The following is a 23,177-nucleotide window of genomic DNA, read 5'->3' as shown; positions in this document are numbered from 1 at the left end:
TTTCTATGTGATGTGTTCAGTGATTTTACATAATGCCTCGTTTCAAATATTTATCTGCTCATTAATCAGCTGTTTATTGTGGTTTAACGCTTTGTACAATAAATTGCAGTTGTTTCAAAGAAAATGCCTTTTTTGCATGCTGCACATAGAAATTTTTATTTTTATTTATGCACCCAGATGCATTTCGCCTTCTGCACATAGAAATTTTTATTTTTATTTATGCACCCAGGCGTGTTTTGCCTTTTTTTGAAGGCGAAACGCGTCTGGGTGCATAAATAAAAATAAAAATTTCAATGTGTAGCATGCAAAAAAGGCATTTTCTTTGAAACAACTGCAATTTATATACAGCTGCTGCGAAAATGGCCACTAGAAGGAACGTACTTTGTATAATGTCCTTAAAAAGTGAGATGTCTGTGTGTACTTATGTTTTTCTGTTGTGCTTAGCCAGTAATATTCCTGTTTAAGTTGATCTGCAAATTGAGAGGTTAGTACTGTATTTCAATGCTCTGGTGTGTTCTTTATACTGTCAAAATCATCCTGGTGTAGATTTCGTTTTAGTCCTTGTAATTGAACTGGTAGATATCAGGTTGTTGGTATTAGTCTCATTTTGATTTTTGAGGTGTGCTCCTCTATTGAATTATTCTTAATGTAGGCAACATTAATCCCTGAGTTTTATTACTATATTTACCTGAGTATAAGACGAACCATCCCGTTTTTTAAGATGTTCTCTGAGACAAAAATTTGTTTTTAACACATCCTGACTAATCAGAACTACAAACTGTTTTATTGATGTAAAGTAACTGCCAAAAAGTTAACATTATGCATCTCTAAACTTTCACCATTTATTAATTGTCTACATTTTGATAACACTAGGAGAAATAAAATAAGCAGAAACAAATGGTTTACATTAATTTTCAGACCATTTGCTTTTCTGCCTTTCTTGCATGCTAACGTTGTTGTTTGTGGTATCACTATTTGTAATAGCAGTAATAATAATAATAATCATAATAATAACAATAATCATTCTAATAGCACAGCTGTGGAATTAAAAGCTTTTTTTTGTCACAAATATTTGGCAGTTTCTTCCAAGTATATTGTTATTTCTGAGGTTGTCATTGTGGTGGTACCTGAGAACACAGCTGTTTTTTTACTGAATACATATCAGATTTGTATTACATACTGATGTGGGGAATGTTACAATGTCTCTTGCTTTCAAACAAATCACTTGCCCACTGCTCTTTCATTGACTGTGTAGAACCAGCTGTCACTCCCCCTTCCATTCCCATTATACATCATGGCGAGTGTCAGCAACAATGTAGCAAGAAGCACTTAAGTACACCACTGCCCCCTATCTATACTTTTACCATTTCCTGCAGAAACTGGTGCTCTTGTTGAATATTTGTCCAACTTTATTCAGTTAGATTCGAACTACAACTGAACAACTCAGGCAAACTGCAGTTTAAACGTGGAAGATGTTCATAAAAATCCAAAGTACGTAGTATAGAATCTCATGGTTGGCAATGCAAAATTTACTTCTCTCTTAACTCCCTTCCTCACAGTTATCTTAGCTCTCAGCCAAGTTGGTGGCACTATTCGCCTTCCAACCCTTCCATAGTGCTGAGCTTGAACAACTGTGCAAAGCAGACTGCAATATCTTCTAGTGTGCAGGTCATATGTGACAACACCAACTAATACATAAAAAAAGATCACAACTACGATTCCCGAACTTTCTCTTCTCCCACAATCTAGTGTCATCTGTTGTTACTATCTATACAACAGGTTTTTCCACTGTAATTTATTCTCGCGATAACAATTACAGTCAGTTTAATGTGATTTATTTCTTTTGTTAGACATTTCATTCTGGATTAATTTTCCTTCATATTTCAACTGAATATCATCATCATCATCATCATCATCATCATCATGCTCTAAAGCTGATTAAAAGGTGGTAACGTTTTTACCCGGTGTTCTAATATGTAAGCAGCGACCAAATTTCTCATTTGCTATTTACCTAGTAAATCACTACAGTATCTCATAACGAAATATAATATTTGTTCTGAATGAACTAATGTTTTTCGGAGGACAATATTTCTGATTTTGAATGTTACCTTTATCTAAAAACTGGCATTAATGTTTGGATGTGGTATCCATACATGCATGACAATGTTTTCTGCAAACCTGTTCAGATACAACAAACGATCGTAAGCTGATAGAATTTAATGCTATTTCCTCCTGTGTTTCACAAAATTGTCAAATTTTTAGTCAGAGCAATAGACTGATGTAGTGGCTAGTTCACAGTTTCTCATGTATCTCATGCACTAGCACCACGCAAGTTAGTACCACATGATTGTTCAAGCAATATCGATGCCGTATCAAGTGCTTTGGTGTATTGGGAAATCTCAAGCGAGTATTGTTGACAGAGCCCTGCTCTTCCAAATTCTTCAAAATAAATCTGCACATCACCTCAGCAACCAAAGTTTCATCCCTAAATGTAAGACAGCCTCTATAAATGTGTGACTATCTCTATATACTCTGCTAAATGATGTAAAAATGTTGACCTCAGCAGCAATAGTTTAATCTGTGAATATAAGACACCCCTGTATTTTTCAAATGGTGAATTTGGGAGAAACCTTGTCTTATTGGGTAAATACAGTATATTACTATTTATTCACTTTGTAAAGAACCACACTGCAGCTACTGATGGGAGTCACTGTTCCTTTATTAACTGAATGGCCTTAGTCAATAGCGACTTCTGTTTTGGCACAGCCAACCTAGCCAACCATAGTTAGCAGATGAATTCAGCATGTATTCATACCAGTAAATGAAAGTAGACACAACACACAAAAGTTTGCCAGGATAAGTCTTACTAAATTTCAGGCTGGCCACACTTTTTACTGTACAGGCACTTTCTAGACTCAGAAAGCGGATTTTGCAGTTTGTTCTGCTGTTTTTCAATGTCACAGCATTTTGCAACATTTAGAATCATTCTCTCAATTTGCAGATCAACTTAAACAGGAATATTACTGGCTAAACACAACAGAAAAACATAAGTACAGAGAGACATTATACAAAGCACGTTTCTCGTAGTGGCCATTTTCTCAGCAGCTGTATAGAAATTGCAGTTGTTTCAAAGAAAATGCCTTTTTTGCACGCTGCACAGCGAAATTTTTATTTTTATTTATGCATCCGCTCTGCGTTTTGTAAAGACAGTAATGCAACAAGTAACCAATATCCATAGCTAAAAATATATTATTTGATCCAGACGGCTTGCAATCATTACAGCTGATGTCTACATCTCTCAGCATACCCCATTCTTCAGTTTTTGCACTAATTACAAGGGTTTTTTTATGTTTGTTCCACAACTTGATCTTCAGATCTGATGGCTGTCCATGAATACTTACATATTCTTTCTCCTTCTTGTAAAACGTGAGAGTTCGTAGCTACTCCAGTGCCTGGCTGTTTACCAGAACCCCTCAGTGCAAAGGATTGTCACTGGATGAAATAACTTTTTTCTGTGGCATTTTCCATGTATCACAATTTTATAAATTACAGTATACTGCAAGCACACAATAGAAACCAACCAAAGTTCTCATTGTTTATGTTGACATGAAACAAAGCCAGCAGTGTGGGAGCTTTGGCATCATCACTTGAAACACATGCATCAAGTGCAAAGTTTCAGCTGCCTGAGTATAGGGGTAACCATCCAGTGTGACCTAAAGCACATAAAACAGTTTTAGAAAAAGCAGATACCAGGCTGAGATTCATAGGAAGAACGTTAAGGAAATGTAATTCATCCACATGGCACTGGTTGTGAAGTAGACATTGAACTTGAGCATGTTAGTTGCTGATCATGGGTACCTAAAATGTTGTGTAGAAATAGCAACAGAGCTGGTATATGACATGGCTGCTTTTGCAGGTTGCCCTACCTCTAATGAGATAGCATAAGCCTTTGAAAGTTCTGGAGTAGGGTTTGTTGTGTAGGAGAATTGGACAAGTCTTGCTCCCTAGCCTTCCACAGAAATATGACCCCTGTGGAAACAGCTTGTGAGGGGATGTGGCACAAGGGTGGACAAAAATGTTGTGTAAGTTGAATGAGTGGCGAAATACCACTTCAGTAGGTGAGGGAAACATCATGGGTAGGATGTACCTCATTTCTGGGCACAACGATAGATATGGTTCAGTTGTTTTTTTAGGAGCGGTGACAGGGTTAGGGATGTGTGAGGATATAATGTGTGAAATCTGTTTGTGGACTTGATTAGGGGGATGCTGCCTGTCTGTGAAGGCCTTTGTGAGGCCTTCAACATAATGGGCAAGGGAATTCTCATCACTGCAGGTATGCCTTCCATGAATGGCAGGGCTAAATGAGAGTTAGTTTTTGATGTGAAATAGATGACTGCTGTCAAAATGCAGATACTGTTGATGGTTAGCAGGCTTTATGTGACAGAAATATCGATGACGCCGTCTTAGAAGTTGAGGTCAACATGTCAGAAGAGAGCATGTTGAGCTGAGGATCACCGGATGAAGCAGATGGGAGAGTGTGTGTTGAGAATGTGGAGAAATTGGCTCTGGGTCCAGATCTTGCCTGGACCAAGCAAGAGTTTTGGGAGGCTAGGAAGTTTTGCAATAGATGATGCATAAATACATTGACATTGGAAGACACCATGTGTGTGCCCATGCCCATGCCCCAAATTTTAAAAATGAGCTGCACATCTGTCATGGCTGTATTCATACCGTTATCTAAATCAAGCCCACTAACCGTTGACAATACCTGAATTTTGTCAACTATCATCTCTTCCACACAAACTAACTCATTTAGCCTTGTCATTTGTGGATGGCATTTCTGCAGTGATGACAATTCTGTTGCACAGTATGTTGCAGGGTTCACAGAGGACTTCACAGAAAGGCAGCAACTCCCAAATCTAGTCCACAAACAGATTTCACACACCATATCCTTACACACCCCTATCACCACCAGTAATAATTACTTGCAAATGAGCATTCCCCTATTGCCAAATACCATCCCAGACTAAAGCAACTCGGCCATGTCCATCAGGGCTTTGACTTCTCTATCATCGTGCCCAAAAATGGGTCACAACCTACCCATGATCCTTCGCTCTCCTCCTGAAGACCTACATATCCTTGCCCATCCCTACGCCATTCCCACTCTCAACCCCATTCCATATGGCTCACATTCCTGTGGAAGATCCAAGAGCAAGTCATGTTCAATTTGTCTACTCAGCACACCATGCTCCAGTCCTGTCATAGGCTCTAGTATCTCGTCAGTCACCTGCAAAAGCAGCCACGCCATGCCATGTTGCAATTTCTGCACAGCATATTATGTAGGTATAACCAGCAACCAATTAATCAATAATGAGGATATCCAGCCCAGTTGTCAATTGTGTGGTTATTGCCACAGCATGTTTTGGGACAACATTATACCATTTTCAAGAACAAGGAAACAAGATAAAACAATCCTCCTTATACTGGCAGATATATAATGATTACAGATGTCCCGAGTTAAACCTAGTTTTAAAAAAATTATGACATTAAGCCTCATGAAAACATAAAAACAAGCTGCACAGGGAACATTGTTAACTAAAACCATAAAACCTGAATCATCACAAGCCGGTGCATCCACTATCCCCAAGGTACAGTTGCAAACTGAAAGCTGCTGCCCTGACCTGCCAGTGATGATATTTACTTGAAGCCAATTACTCAGGACCAAAGATACTACTGTCTCTCATTAAATCTTTGAGAACCGTCTGTCTGGTCCTAGCGCATTCTAACATAAAATTCCCTTTATGCAGCAGTCTGAATGGAAATAGCATGTGTGAATCATATGCCATTAGGTAAAATACATTGGTGGCTGCTTCTTAAGGAAGACATCATTAAAGGGTGCCCAGAAATGCCCTTTAGACACTGCCACCCTCTGACGCACTTCCCTTCCAAGGCACAACAAATCTCTACCTCCTCTAAATTTGATAGCGACCACCCTTTTGCTTCAGTGCGCGACACCGTCATTCTTTCTGTTATATCTCCCAACAAATGCTGCTCATTCTTGAGATGCTTTGCTACAGCTGACAAGCTATTCTCTCCATTATTATACTTTTTAAATCTAACTTTAGAATTCCTTCCCGTCTACCCTACATATCTCACTTCACAATCCTGTCATTTTACTTCATACACACCTAATTTTCTCATCAATTTCTCACCTGTGTCCATCTTATGCCTCAGCCTCTGTCCTGATTTGTGTCCATCTTGAAAGCAGTTCTAACCCCTTTCTTGCTAAACCACCTCACTAATTCCTGTGACTTGGTCATGCAATATGGCACAACACTATATTTGTCTGGACTTTTATCATCTTGCTGGTTACCATGCTTAGCTGCTACATCCAAACGATTTTCTACCACTATTTGTCTAAGGGTTTTCATTTCCTCATTCTTGTTTTCCAGACTTAGAGGTGTGGAATTAGCCCTGTGCACCACATTTTTGAAAAGTGCTATTCATTTTTGTTGGGGGTTCCATGAGGAGTTACTATTAACTGCCCCTGTGAACTTGAGCCTCCTAAAAATTCCTGTCTTGATTGTATTGGTCCTCAGGTCCAGATAATTTAAGACTCCATGTTGTTCATGCTCTACTATAAAAACTATGTCCTTATGCATATTATTGAAGTCATTCATCAACTCATTTATTTCTTCCTTGGACCTCTGATAGACTATGAAAATATCAACAACATATCTCCTGTACATCTGCACTTTGTCACTGTATTTAACATTTGCCTTTAAAAAAGCTGTTTCATACTTATTCGAGATGATGTTTACCATCTACCCTGCTAGAGCACATCCCATTGCTAAAACTTTATCCTGTACATAAAACTTACCATTGAACTTTTAACTCAGGACGTCTGTAATTCCTATATGTCTGCCAGTATAAGGAGGATTGTTCTATATGGTTTCTTTGTTATTAGCACTTGAAAATAGTATAATGTTGTCCCGAAACATATTGTGGTAAAATAATCACACAATTGGCAACTGAATATCCTCAATATTGCTTGAACAACAGTTGTATGACGGCTTCACATCAGTTACCCAGTGACCAGTTGTGCACTAGAATGAATGGTCACCTTCAAACTGTGGCCAAGAATAGAGTTGACTACTCAGTAACAGAGCATGCTGCTAGAGTTCAGTATTTGCTTCACAACCTGTGCCATTTTGACCCTTCACTACCTCCTTACTACCCCCTCCCCCACCAACACCAGCTCTTCTGAACTACACAGATGGAAGTCATCCTTGCAACACATTCTTCACTTCCGTAATCCTCCTGGCCACAATTGATTCCTCCATCCTGTCACCTTCTCCCAAACCACTCCTGCATGTCATTGTCATCGTGTGCTGCACAAACCCACTACCTTCAGTGTCCATGTGTTCCATTCCTATTTTGCAGCTCTGTGACCTCCTGCTAAGACATCAGATACCCTTTCCCAGCTCCACCTGCTTCTCCCCTTTTTTGCCCTCTAACCACACCACCCGACACAACCTCTCCATCCAGTCTACCTGCCAAACTGCTTTCTTGACATTGTGTGTCCAGCTGCTCGGAGTGGCCGCGCAGTTTGCAGCTGCACAGGTGTGTGGGGGCGGGGGAGAGGTGCAGCTGTAAGTGTAATCTAGTTCATTAACCCTTTCGCAGGTCGTGGAATGTATTTCTTTACTGTGTTGATATAAATGTGTTGTACCATTTCTGTACACTCTTGGCATCTAGTAGTAGTCCGCTGCATGAAGGGTAAGGGAAGTATACGCACTACCAAATGACGTTATTTTAAAGGCCATTAGGAAGTATGCATACCACTAAAGTAGTTTCTGCACAAGACATGTTCACAGGTCTTTGTCTAGTGGCTAGCTTTGCTGCCTCTGGATCACGGGGTCTCGGGTTTGATTCCTGGCCAGGTTCGGGGTTTTCCCTGCCCAAGGACTGGACCATTTCATCGTCATCATCATCATCATCATCATCATCATCATCATCATCATCGTTGTTCATGACTGTGGCTAGATTGGATTGCAAAAAAAATGGACTGTGTCAAAATTGGGACTTTGTACAAGTGCTGATGACCACGCAGTCAAGCGTCCCACAAACCAATCATCATCATCATCATCATCCATGAGACACAGGAAGTATACTTACCACAAAATTAATATTTCTTTTGGAAACTTGGGGAAACATACTTATGAACAACTTAGTGGTTTTACACAATGTTCATGATAATATGTCTTACCCCCTCTGGATGTGCCTGACATTGTGCTAGTACACTGCAGCAGGTGTATCAAAAAATCTGCTATAGCAATCGGTTTCTTTTTGTCATGAGTTCACTACTTTGAAGTTGAAACATATTGTTTGTTTCTGCAGTACATATTATTGTGACTTCTATCAGCAGTCTTTGTTATAACACAAAAACCGAGCACTTTATCCACCATCCGAAAGGGCATGATCATTGTCTTGTAGGAAAAAGATGGAAGCATTTCAGCAACGGCAAAGTAAGTGGTCCGTGTGCCACCGTGGTGAAAGAATACATGCATGGCAAAATGGTGCTATCCAAAACAGGCACCAAGATAGTTGTGGGCTGTAGTGATGGGTAAAAAATGGCTGCAGAATAGACATGCAGCTGTTAAACTACTGACAGCCTAAATAAATGTGTCTCTCCACTAACCACTCAGCAAACATTGTTGCACACGAGCCTCTGCAGCAGGTGTATACTCGTGCATCCATTCTGACCACTGTTCATTTGGGACAACAGCTGGAATCTGCTCGCTTATGCTGCAACTGGACTTCCACCGAGTGGTGACTGATGGCCTTTTCAGATGAGTCACTTGTATGCTCCATCGGACAGATGGCCATTGGCATGCACGGCATGAAATACCTGAAAGCAAATGCCCTGCATGAATTATGGTTTGGGGAATGTTTTCATGGCATTCCATAGGTTATCTTTTCATGCTGGAAGGCACAGTGGATCAACACAAGTATGCATCTGTCCTTGGAAACCATTTCAACCCCTACATGCAATTTTTGATTCCTCGTCGTGATAGCATCTATCAGCAGGACAATCCAATGTGTCACATGGCTCAAGGTGTATGTACTTGGTTTGAATAACTGCAAGATGAGTTTACCATACTCCCCTGGCCACAAAACTCCACTTATTTAAACCCATCAAGACTCTGTGGAGCCACATTGATCGGGCTGTTCGCTCCATGGTTCCTCAACTGAGAAACCTATCGCAGCTGGCCATGAAATTGGAGTCGGCATGGCCTGGCCGTGAGTTGTGCATGGATAGCCAAATGCTAAGGGAACTGCTCGCGATAAGAGGGAAATCCGGTTTGAGTCCTGGTCTGAAAAAAATTTTCATTGTCGTCCTTCCATTCTACAGCTGATGGTTGGCCATATTCACAATTACAAATACATTTAATGTATTCATTGACTCAAGCTTAATTACTCCAGTTGACCTTAGGTAAATATAATAACATCTTCCTAAACATAAGCTGTTAAAAACTGCACCTCTTGTTCAACTTTTTAATGTGTCGATTCTGGTTTAGGTAGCCACCTTGCTGTGCACACAGAAATTTTAAACATTTTCGTAAACATGGGACAATTCTATCGAGGAGGGATTTAAGAATACATTGACATTATAGTGGAAACTGATGAAATGATGGTGAAAGTGTCTTGCAGAATTATGATGTTATTGGCTAGCATTCAGACTATTCTAGGCCATATAAATGATACTGAACCTCCAACATTTTTTGGCTGTAACAGGATCGTCACGCTCCATGGAGGAAGCCCTGGCAGAGCAGGAGGAGCTTCGAGCACAAGTCAGTGCTATTCAGCGTGCACTCCACATGAAACAGGAGTCACTGAGAAGGCATTCAGAGAGAGTCAACCAGCTGAGGGAGCGCAAAAATGTACTTATGGAAAAGAAATTGAAGGTTTGTTCTTCGGCCATTGAACTTTACTCACACATCTAAAATGTGCATCTTCTCTTAGATTCTAGTAGGTGTATGCATTATAAGGGTAACTTCAAAGTTCTACGCACTATAAGATATAACTGAAGAAAATAATTTATTTTACAAAATAACTTTACAGGCCTTCCATATAATCTCAGTTCTTGCTTATGACAGCTTCTGAACATTAGCAACTTCTGTATTCCGGATAAGAAACCTTCATTGTTGAGCTGCCTGGTAACTTGGCTGACCTCTCCGAAAGCTTCATCAGTTGTATCAAAACATTTTCCGTGGAGTTGTTCCATCGATTTGGTAAAAAAAAAAAAACAAAGTCTGATGGGCTCATATCACGACTGAATCGTGGGTGGGAAGTATTTCCCATCTGTATTTGTCAAACGTTTCTGCCACCGATGTGGCAAAAGGGTGTCTTGCATTATCACACAAAATGAGGACACCAGCTGCAAGCATGTCGGGCCTTCTTTGAAAAATTTTCAGGTGCAAAACATGTTGCAGAAACAGCTCGTAGTATGCACCTGTTACAGGCGTCCCCTGGGGCACTCTGTTTGTAGCTATGACTCCATTCACACCATACACAAAGATCATCATCATTTTCACCCTTAATTGTTGGCAGCAGAATTTTTCGAGTGTCAACAATTGGAACTTTTCCATTGTGATGACTGAGACTTAAGTTCTGGCTCAAAATCTCATAACCAGGTTTGATCGGCTGCAACAATCCTGATTGGAAACTGTTTTCTTTCTGTTCCATAATTGAAACAGTTCTCCTGCAATTCTTTTTTTGACCTACTTCCTGCTCTTCACTCAGATCATGCTGAACCAATCTGACAGTAACTTTCCCGTCTTCATCTTCTCAGTCATGAGACTGTAAACTAAAATGACAGACATTCAGGCCTCGCATGAAATTTCACCGTAAGTTTTTTGTTGATCCTCTCTCAAAATATAATTAACAATCACTTGAGAGGTATAGCGTGTTGCAGTTGATGGCCTTCCACTAATTGGTTTCTCCTCAGTGCTTACCCGACCTTAACAGAAAAGAGCAGACCACTGTGATACTTTGCTTTGACCCACCACACTATTCCCACACACCTCTCTCAAAGCATTGTTCATTTATGTTGGTTCTTTCCACTTAGGGATACAGTTTTGATGTAGGAATACTGGTCACTATTTCTAATCTGACCTGACTCTGTTTCAACTTCCACTTTAAAACTGAATTACTCAAAACACAACCACGTAAGCTAGTAAACACATGTACAACTGTCACACACAAAATCTCACTTACAACTGACGCTTTTTCAACTTGATCACGCCACCTTTAACGGTTGTGCATGCACAGTGTGCCGAACTTTTGGAACGACCCTCGTAAATAGCATTCTCTACTGTATATGGGCTGCTTTTCATTTTAGTTTATAAAATTAGGCCATGTTGGTGCTGTAACCTTATATTGTATAGTTCTGCATCTTTCAAAATAGTACCGCTGTGAAGAAGGCACTGGACTCGTGTTCTGAAGGAGCAAGGTACAAATCACCCTCTGGTGTTGGCATGATTTCCCTGTATTTAATGACCTGCACATTGTCAAGATACTAGTTTTTAATCTCACTTATCTGCAGTGTATCAGAAAATGATATTATGAAGTTGAAAACAAATGATGACTTACAACTTCAAGAATTGATGTTGATGTCCACATTCAGACACTGACGGGGCAAAAAGATCGCAACACCAAGAATGAGTTGTGCGATGTAAACAAAAGTAGGTAGACATGTTTCTACATCTGAAAGATGATGTCTATTCAAATTTCACATCAGTCACATAAGAGTGGCACTAGTAGCGCCACTATGAGAATGCAAATGAGTTTTGCTTTAAATACACGATGTAACAGTAGTGAACATTAATTACTTTTTACATTGGACATGGTGAGTTAAGATTAGTCCATAATGTCTTTAAGACCTCACTGAGTTTGTGTAATAGGGCTACTAGGAGCTGGATATTCCTTGTGTGATATTGCAGAAAGACTTGGCAGGAATGTAGCCACTGTACATGATTGCTGGCAGTGGTGGTTACAGGAATGTGTGGGCGCAAGGTGGCCAGGCTCTGAATGACCACATGGCACTACCGAGGGGGGAGGCCATCGTGTTCAGTGTATGGCTCTGTTGTATCATACTGCATCTGCAGCAGCAAGTGACGCAGTGAACTGTTACAAATCGGTTACTTCAAGGACAGCTCAGAGTCAAATGCCCTGCAATGTGCTCTCCACTGATCCCAAGCCACCACCATATGTGACTTCAGTGGTGTCAAGCAAGAGCTCATCGGAGGGCAAAGTGGAGGTCTGTTGTGTTTTCTGATGAAATCTGGTTCTGCCTTGATGCTAGTGATAGGCATATGTTGGACAAGGAAGAGGCCAGTTGAGGACATGCACCCAACATACCTGCATGCGACACACACTCGACCTACAGCTTGAGTTATGGTGTGAGGTGTGATTATGTATGACAGTAGGAGCACTCTCGTGGTTATCCCACGCATCTTGAATGCAAAATTGTATGTCATTCTGGTGGTTCGACCTGTTATCCTGCCATTCGTGAGCAGCATTCCATGGATTGTTTTCCAACAGGATAACACTCACCTCTATACCGCTGTTGTAATCCAACATACTCAACAGAGTGTTGACGTCTTGCCTTGGCCTGTTCAATCCCCAGATCTTTCTCAATTCGAGCACATTTGGGACATCATTGAATGATAACTCCAGTGTCGTCCACAAACAGCGTTAACCATCCCTGTATTGACCGATCAAGTGCAATAGGCATGCAACCCCACCCCAAAAACTGATATGCAGTACCTGTACAACACAATGCATGCACATCTGCGTGCTTGCATTCAACATTTTGGCAGTTACATCAGTTATTAATGTACCAGCATTTCACATTTGCAACAGCTTATGTTGCACTTACATTTATCTGTGATCTTGAAACATTAATCAGCTAAGTATGTTACCTAGAAAAATGTATTCCTGAAATTTCTTCATTCTACATTAATATATATAGGTTGCCACTCTCCATAAAGGTGATACGCCGAGCTGCAGACAGGCACAATGGAAAGGCGCCTCATTTTTAGCTTCCGGCCAAGGCATTCTTCAGCAAAGAAAAAAAACACAAACACACACACACACACACACACACACACACACACACACATTCCCACAAGCAGGCACATCTCACGTATACATAACCACAATCTCAAACACCTCAGACCGGAATGCATTCTGGTCGAAAGTGCCAGAGAAGGCATTCGCGCGCGCGCATGCATGTGTGTGTGTGTGTGTGTGTGTGTGTGTGTGTGTGTGTGTGTTTGTGTTTGTTGGTCATATGTCCCATCAGATTACGTAAGGATAGGGAAGGGAATCGACCATGTCCTTTTGAAGGAACCATCCTGGCATTTGCCTGAGGTGATTTAGGCAAACCACGGAAATCATGGGTTTGAACCATTGTCCTCCCCAGTGCTAACCCACTGTGTTATCTACTGCGCCACCTCTCTCAGTCATCGTGAGTGGCAACTTATTTTTTTCCTTACTCTCTTGAAACTGCATGTTTGAGGATTTGGGCATCCATATGAATAACCAACTGTTGTTGTTGTTGTTGTGGTCTTCAGTCCTGAGACTGGTTTGATGCAGCTCTCCATGCTACTCTATCCTGTGCAAGCTTCATCATCTCCCAGTACCTACTGCAACCTACATCATTCTGAATCTGCTTAGTGTATTGATCTCTTGGTCTCCCTCTATGATTTTTACCCTCCACGCTGCCCTCCAATGCTAAATTTGTGATCCCTTGATGCCTCAAAACATGTCCTACCAACCGATCCCTTCTTCTAATCAAGTTGTGCCACAAACTTCTCTTCTCCCCAATCCTATTCAATACCTCCTCATTAGTTACGTGATCTACCCACCTTATCTTCAGCATTCTTCTGTAGCACCACATTTCGAAAGCTTCTATTCTCTTCTTGTCCAAACTGGTTATCGTCCATGTTTCACTTCCATACATGGCTACACTCCATACAAATACTTTCAGAAACGACTTCCTGACACTTAAATCTATACTCGATGTTAACAAATTTCTCTTCTTCAGAAACGATTTCCTTGCCATTGCCAGTCTACATTTTATATCCTCTCTACTTCGACCATCCTCAGTTATTTTGCTCCCTAAATAGCGAAACTCCTTTACTACTTTAAGAGTCTCATTTCCTAATCTAATCCCCTCAGCATCACCCGATTTAATTTGACTACATTCCATTATCCTCGTTTTGCTTTTGTTGATTTTCATCTTATATCCTCCTTTCAAGACACTGTCCATTCCGTTCAACTGCTCTTCCAAGTCCTTTGCTGTCTCTGACAGAATTACAATGTCATCGGCGAACCTCAAAGTTTTTACTTCTTCTCCATGAATTTTAATACCTACTCGGAATTTTTCTTTTGTTTCCTTCACTGCTTGCTCAATATACAGATTGAATAACATCGGGGAGAGGCTACAACCCTGTCTCACTCCCTTCCCAACCACTGCTTCCCTTTCATGCCCCTCGACTCTTATAACTGCCATCTGGTTTCTGTACAAATTGTAAATAGCCTTTCGCTCCCTGTATTTTACCCCTGCCACCTTCAGAATTTGAAAGAGAGTATTCCAGTTAACGTTGTCAAAAGCTTTCTCTAAGTCTACAAATGCTAGAAACGTAGGTTTGTCTTTTCTTAATCTTTCTTCTAAGATAAGTCGTAAGGTTAGTATTGCCTCACGAGTTCCAACATTTCTACGGAATCCAAACTGATCTTCCCCGAGGTCCGCTTCTACCAGTTTTTCCATTCGTCATAACCAACTGAAATCACAGAAATGTTCTGTGAATTTTGTAAGAAAAGAGTGCTGTACTTTTTCTCTTGTACATAACACATTTTGTAAAATGTGCAGTGGAAGAACATTTAGTCCTTCCTGAAAGTGTTAGGCAGAAAGTGTAATGTGAATTTATATCTTTCTTCCTGCATTTGGAGGGGGAAAATGCTGCAACAATCCATACTGAATTTGTGGAAGTGTGTGGCAATAATGGTGTCGGGCAGAAAGTGCAGTGTGAATCTATAACACTCGCAATAAAATATGAACTATTAAAAATAAGAACTTAATTATTTTTTACATTAGTAGGTAATACTTTGGGTTATTGTAATATGTGAAGTACTTTACTAAGACTATTATTTTAGAGAAGCATTATTTGAATGAGTAGAAGTGTGAAAAGCAATGACATGCATTTAATATGCTAGAAAAGTATTGTATTTCAGTACTGCTTACCACACTCCATAAAATAACAAGTGTTCGTCAGTTTGTCTTTCAAAGGAAGGTCCCAAAGGGTGGGACAGACTTGTCTGGATTAGCACGATTAGAGATAACTGACCTTTGCTTGGCGTGAACAAACGGAGTCTGGAGGTTTCATGGAACAAAATTCCTTGCTTCAGTAACAGTGTCTGACCAAACAGATAGGACAAGTGGTTACTGTCCAAGATGGATAAGATTCCAAATGTTTAACTCGCAGTTGAAATGTTCTGAATGTACATATAACTCAGGAAGAGGCAAAACAGAACAAACGGTTGTTGATTCTGTCTCCGTGAAAGACTGGACACAAAACAAAAAAAAAAAAAAAAAAAAAGGAGCAAACAAAATCACATAAAAATTCGCAGGCAACTTTCTCTCTCTCTCTCTCTCTCTCTCTCTCTCTCTCTCTCTCTCTCTCTCTCTCTTTGCACCACTGAACACAATAACATCGTTGGTTGGCACAAGCTTCATAGCAGACTTTACATATCCTTGTTAAAATCACTTATGTGGTGGTATAGGTTAGGCTACCAGGTGTAACTTGCAGCTATTCGTCTTGGTGATTCTCCAGTTTCAAATACTGAACAACAACAAATTTTTAGAATTCCTTGTGATTCACTAGAGCATTAACAAGAGCAATGATTTCAGAAGGGTGCAGTAGACTAGCAGTTAATTTATTTGGGTGGAATATTGGAGCTTGTGGTTTTGAATACCATAGAGCACATTCTACTCTTCCTCCCACACTCGCCCTCTCCGAAATGACAGATACCATTTATAATTCAGTTAATTTATTAACATTTAAGTTTCATTCATTTCTAATCTTTTGCCACATCACCTAAATCATTGTACTGTTTTAACTTTCTTTAGCCTCATGTTGTTTGTTGTTGTGGTCTTCAGTCCTGAGACTGGTTTGATGCAGCTCTCCATGCTACCCTATCCTGTGCAAGCTTCTTCATCTCCCAGTACTTACTGCAACCTACATCCTTCTGAATATATTCATCTCTTGGTCTCGCTCTACGATTTTTACCCTCCATGCTGCCCTCCAATACTAAATTGGTGATCCCTTGCTGCCTCAGAACATGTCCTACCAACTGGTTCCTTTTTCTTGTCAAGTTGTGCCACAAGCTCATCTTCTCCCCAATTCTATTCAATACCTCCTCAGTAGTTATGTGATCTACCCATCTAATCTTTGAAGTTCTTCTGTAGCACAAGGCCATCAGTACTTCTAATGGAATGTTGTCTACTCCCGAGGCCTTGTTTTGACTCGGGTCTTCCAGTGCTCTGTCACTCTTCACGCAGTATCGTATCTCCCATTTCGTCTTCATCTGCATCCCCTTCCATTTCCATAATATTGTCCTCAAGTACATCGCCCTTGTATAGACCCTCTATATACTCCTTCCACCTTTCTGCTTTCCCTTCTTTGCTTAGAACTGGGTTTCCATCTGAGCTCTTGATATTCATACACGTGGTTTTCTTTTCTCCAAAGATCTCTTTAATTTTCCTGTAGGCAGTTTCTATCTTACCCCTAGTCAGATAAGCCTCTACATCCTTACATTTGTCCTCTAGCCATCCCTGCTTAGCCATTTTGCGCTTCCTGTCGATCTCATTTTTGAGACATTTGTATTGCTTTTTGCCTGCTTCATTTACTGCATTTTTTTATATTTTCTCCTTTCATCAATTAAATTCAATATTTCTTCTGTTACCCAAGGATTTCTATTAGCCCTCATCTTTTTACCTACTTGATCCTCTGCTGCCTTCACTCCTTCATCCCTCAGAGATACCCATTCTTCTTCTACTGTATTTCTTTCCCCCATTCCTGTCAGTTGTTCCCTTATGCTGTCCCTGAAACTCCCTACAACCTCTGGTTCTTTCAGTTTATCCAGGTCCCATCTCCTTAAATTCCCACCTTTTTGCAGTTTATTCAGTTTTAATCTACAGTTCATAACCAATAGATTGTGGTCAGAGTCCACATTTGGCCCTGAAAATGTCTTACAATTTAAAACCTGGATCCTAAATCTCTGTCTTACCATTAGTCTCATACTTAATGCCTTTTATTTTGCATTTGGAATCTTTGTCCATATGATTTTAAATATTCTTGCGTATTTACTTTGATTTAGCTTCGTCCTTATCATTTTTTGTTATTGATATCTACATTAGTGTTGTTGTATCAATTACTCATTGAATTTTTTTTATGAAACTGTCTTTGATATAAATCTTTATCTGCATTATTTTCTCCAGGGTGTGGACAGAATTTAACTACCATAAAATATATACATTTTGTAATGAAAAAGCTTTTTTGAAACCATTGCATAACCAGTATAATTAGTATTTTCATATTTTGTTTTCTAACCAATAGATTGGTGTTTTCAAATGTTTAATATTACAATGATAAATAAAAATATGTAAAATCTCTAGGACAAAGATTCCATATGGAAAAAGAACAAAATGGTTTAGAAAAAAAGAGAGCAAATAAGGATGTTGATATGATGATTAAATTGGTGCAGCAAAGGATTAGAAATGAAAAAAATGTATTTAAATCAAGAAACTGAATGAAAATAATGATCAGTCATTTCTATAAAGACATGAAAAATAGTAATTGCACTGATTAGATTCGAACCTACAATCTTCAGCAGTCTATTCAAATAACTGAATGCTAGACTATGACCTCATTTTAAAATTGCTGCTATTTTTGAGGCTCTGGTGGATCACAGATAATTCTGAAATTTTTTTTGTCGGTTACTTGTAAATGAAGGCCCACAATGGTAAATGTTTGCAGGATGTGATACTTGGGAGCCAATCCTGCACCACCATATAAGTGGTTCCATAAAGTCGAACCTACCAAATTTTTTGCTTAAACTTTCTAAACAGTATAAATGTAGATACTAATAGTTACTCTCACAGTCAAAAATGTTGTCCTCGACTTCCGGAATGCCACAGCTTTCTACAGTGAAGTGTCTAGTCACCACATATCACTAGTTAAAACCACATTTCATATTTTTTCTTTATTGTTATTTGTCACACACCCCTGACTCAGGGAATAAAAGCAAGTGTAATTAGTAGCACAATATATTTTAAAATCATATTCTCACTCTACATAACCAGCAAATCATGCTTGCTTATGCAATATGTCGTATCATTGACAACATTGCACTTGTTCAAATGTAATTTCTTACTTTGTGACAGCATAAAAGTTTCAGTAACAGCAACAAAAATAAAGTTGCTTGAAATTTGCATCCACAGTCAAAAAGAATAACATGTTAATGATTCTTGAGCCTTCCTTCAATACTTATAACATAGAAACATGAAAATCTGTGCCTTCATTAAAAAAAAGTGGAGACGGTGGGAGATCGATAGCAGCATCTCGGTTAGATCACGAATGAATTCATTGGGAGAATTTCACATCACGATTAGATTTTATTTGAAGCTAAACAGGGTGATGATGTTTTTATACTATTTGTAGGCCTGGTTTTTGGACACTGGTGGAGAGCGATTAAAAAGTTACACTTTGTTTTGTGCTTTTTAAATTCTCATGAAATATTGGAAATATTGGCTCCAATTTGCAAAAAGAAGTGTCTTCTACTTGTACCATTGCTTTCTCATGCATCTGCAATCATAGTGTCCAAAATTGTCAAATTCTGCAGTAAAAGGAGTCCCCCATGATTTGAGGCTGAGTCTGCTTTGATTTCTAATTTACATAAATTCCAGTGACTAAGAGACTGTTCAAAAATTAATGTTTGCAGATGAAATAAGTATTCTAATCAAGGACACAAACTCAGTAACACCAGACACAGGCCAAGCAATAAGTGAACAGGCCTACAACTGACTGACAATAGACTTGTTAAATCTTAATCTCACAGACACACCTTCAAAAAGATAAAACTGGTCTGCTGCTGCCAAAACAGGAATCATCTCTTGTATATTTCACTGATTCCTTTTCCCTTTACTTTCACCAGAGAGCCATTTTCTGCATCTTTCAAATAACTTCATGTCGAAGAAACTTTGGTTTTAATGGCGTAAACAGTAGTTAAAACCATGGCCTGCTACAAATGTGTCATTTCTGGTCCATTACAGATTTGACTGCATGTTACAAAACTGATACCTAAATATTGGAGATACGTTGGTCAACCTAAGATAAAAATAATGTGGCAACGTTTTGAAAATTCATAAATACTGACAGTCTCATTTGTTTTTCAGCTCGAAAGTGGACAGCAGAAACGTCGACAACTGGAGGAACGTTTGCAGGAGTTGCAAAGTATGCATGTGATGATACAGTCAGAAATTGAGGTGCTCGAGACCCGACTTCAAGAAGCTAGAGAGACACTTGATTCTGCAGTGCAGTCAAAAAATATTAGAGTTACAGAAAATCGAAAAAATGTAGATCAGGGACAAAATAAGGTAAATATCATATTTGTACTGCTGTTCTGCGCTTCAGTTGTTCTGAAGATTGTCTAATGATTGTGTTGGCAATAGCTTACAAATGGGAATTAGGGGGGAAGGGAATATAGTAGTATTATTTTTTAATATACGGTGTAGTTTGAGATTCCCGTTTCTGTAAGATGTATTATTAAGCCATTTGCACAAGTAATTTATTGTAGAATTGTGTATCACTAAGTGGCAATTGGTACAAAAAAATGGAAAATTCTAGATGTAATCTATACTTGTTTTTAAAGATTGTGTTACTGGGACAGTTCCCATAATCATAAGCATTTTGACCAAACTATGCCACTGAATAATACAATCAACAATGCTGGCTGACGTGTGAGATAGCCATGCACAGTGTGTTACTAGGTATAGTGGTGATACTAAATTATGGCAGTCAGTCGCAGCATAAACAAGTAACAACTTGGGCTGCACTGCACGACTGGAGAGGAAAGAAGTGTGGCAGGGGAACAAACCCTGCCTCTCTCAGGATCTGCAGCCTCTGTCCATATTCTGTGCTCCTGCAGAAGCAGAACTTTCGTAATGATCATAGGGACCGCCAGTCCCTTCTGGTGTTGCGAGAGTTGTACTCAAATCCCATGAAAACAAAGTTAATCTCTTCACCAATTGCAAAATAAAAAAATCAGCAGTGCACAACACAAGGCATTCACTAATGGCTACAATGCAATTGTTAGCTAAAGTTTTCAAAGTTGGTAGTTTAGATCTGATCTCTGCCGATATCTTAAGCAATCATAGATCTAAACATCCTCCTCCGCAAACTGCCAGTATGAAGTGTCACCGAAATACTTGCTGAAAATGGCTCGTTAATTAAAATCTACTGATAGTGCATTTCAGTAAAATTTTATAGCCAGAAGTTGCCAGGGATTTATTGTCAACAATTGCTGCAGACTCATATGTCAAGGAATGCTTCAAAATAATGTAATGAAACAGTAGGCATAACTCCACACTTCTACATTTTAATATATTTTTGTGTTAATCGTTAGGTATATTGTAGCAAAATGTGTTTTATTGCTGTTTATACAGTAATCTCGGCCTGCATTTACGTGCCATGTCTGTTAGGTGTAACCGTGTTACAAGACAAAAAATATGGGAAGAGAGAGGAAAGGGGGAGGGGGAGGCAGTGTTCACAAGTTTGGTTCAATAAAAGGAACAAAAAATGTATCATGTAATGCGATATATTATTTCTTAATCATCCCATTCTGAAGAACTAACTTTATCAGCAAACTCAGTATTGGAACTGTCATTTGAACCAATGACAGTGCTTTCTGCAAAATTTTGTCAGCTGCATTCAAACAGAAGGTTGTCTTCATGCAAGTTTTCAGCATGGCAAAGCTACTTAATCCACCCTTCCATAGCAACATTCTTGATAGCCTCATCAAGTAGATTCTGCACATATGTTGTCTTCTGTGGCATCTTAGACAGCATTGCTGATACAAAACATATTTTTATCATCAACTTGAAGAGATTGCCTAAGTTATGTCAGTATTGTTTGTAGACAAAATGGTGTCTCATACTTGCCAGATAGCCATGTGGGGAATAACATGTACTCCACTAGTGTGGGTAACAGTCATTTGTAGGCTCCTTTCAAAAGTTCACCAAATGCTCTCCATTTTTTCGTCAGTAATGTGTGGCTGATCTTGACTCTTCACTTTGCACAGACATCCTGTCTCTTCCAGATTGGAAATTCCAGTATCATCGGTTTGCACTATGGGTGGAACAATCCCAAAACAGTAATGAAAAACACAGTGCATCACATTACTGACTCATGCTTGTTCAACTACAGGTAAAAAGGTGCTTCTGAATAGTGCCATTGTGCTTCAGACAGGTTTGAGCATGGCCAAGACACATTTCAGTCATGGAATGTCCATTGTTGCTTATAATTGGGCCATAGAACAGTTGTAATAACATAGAAAAAAAACTTAAAGGTTTCATGAGTATTTTGCTTTTGACAATATAGCTGGAAAACACTTCCTGAAATTCTGAAGGTAACAGGGGTAAAATATGAAAAACGAGGTTATCCATAACTTATACAGAAAGAAGACTGCAGTTATATGAGTTGAGGGATACAAAAGGAAAGTAGTAGTTGGGAATGGAGTGAGACAGGGTTGTGGCCTGTCCACAATGTTATTCAGTCCATATGTTCAGAAAACAACAATGGAATCCAAGAAGAAATTATGAGAGATATTTAATGTTAAGGGAGAAGAAATTAAAACTTTGATATTTGATAATGACATTGTAATTTATCAGTGATAGCAAAGGGCTTGCAATCTTGGTGGGCAAAAAAAGGATAGTGTCTTGAAAAAATTGTTAGATGATCAACAACAAAAGTAAATCAAGAATAATAGAATGTAGTCAAATTAAATCAGGCTTTGCTGAGAGTATTAGATCAGGAAATGATACACTAAAAATAGATGATGAGTTATGCTACGGGGGGACCACAAAATGTTGGAGCTCGCGCAGTGAGGTTCCCGCATAATAATAAATCATCTTTTATGACAAAAAATGTGACAGATCAGAGCTTAGAATAGAAATCTCTTGTGTGGATGCCTCTCTGTTGTTCCCATGTAGCGATTTGTGAAGATGAAAAAAGCCAAGAATCGAGTGTTGATCAAGTACTTCATAAAGGAAGGTATGAAAGCAAAGGAAATTAATGCTGATTTTTAGCTCCTTCACATTCAACTGTTAGCAAGAGGACAAGCGAGTTTAAATTTAGCCAAGGCAGCTTTGATGATGATCTGTATAATGACTGGCCAAGGTGTCTCAGAAATTATTGCAAAAGTGCGTAGAATGGTCACGGCAGATCATTAACTGAAAATCCGAGAAATAGCAGAAGCTTGGGATGTCATCTGAACTGGCATATCAGATTTTAACAGTGGAATCGGTTCTCGGTTGCTGTAGATGGTTCAGGTTAGCATAGCATCGTTCCATAATTGTTTGACCAGTGGAAGGATAATTTACAGCACAATAACTTTTGCATTCCAGAACACTGAAGCCACAACCTTTCTGGCTGACCTTATGGCCATTGTTTTCATTGGTGATGGTGAATCAACATTTTTCCACTGCTTTGGCTGCTGTTTTGTTTCTGTGGAATAGTAGTGGACCCAAGTTCCATCAGTAGTCACACACTGGTCAAAAAGCCTTGTTGGTTGTTTTGATAATTGTTCGGACATTTTCATTCTGATGTATTTTTTATCTGTGTGAAAGAGTTGTGGCACCCATCTAGAAGATAGCTATCCTCTTATTTGGGAGCAAAAATACTAACTATGACTGAAGTAGAGAAAATGTAAAGTGTAGACTGGCAATAGTAAGAAAGGTTTCTGTGATAAGAGAAACATTGAATATATGTTGGAATTATTTTTTTGAAAGTGTACGTCTGGAGTATTGCCTTGTACCAAAATGAAATAAG

The 23,177-nt window shown here is 39.2% G+C and overlaps 1 protein-coding gene across 2 annotated transcripts in view; it reads left to right on the top strand.

The window, feature by feature from the left end:
* The window catches only part of LOC124544662 (DNA repair protein RAD50), a 251,508-nt gene that overhangs the window by 168,097 nt on the left and 60,234 nt on the right, over positions 1-23,177 (top strand). For both annotated transcript variants that reach the window (XM_047123280.1, XM_047123281.1), the window contains 2 exons: positions 9,799-9,968; positions 19,526-19,726. In XM_047123280.1, coding sequence (XP_046979236.1) covers positions 9,799-9,968; positions 19,526-19,726 — 371 coding nt within the window. The remainder of the gene's footprint in view (positions 1-9,798; positions 9,969-19,525; positions 19,727-23,177) is intronic.

Source organism: Schistocerca americana, chromosome 8 (assembly GCF_021461395.2).
Source record: "Schistocerca americana isolate TAMUIC-IGC-003095 chromosome 8, iqSchAmer2.1, whole genome shotgun sequence".
NCBI lineage: Eukaryota > Metazoa > Arthropoda > Insecta > Orthoptera > Acrididae > Schistocerca > Schistocerca americana.
The sequence above is the reverse complement of the archived record's forward strand: the minus strand, read 5'-3'. Positions and strand labels throughout refer to the sequence as shown.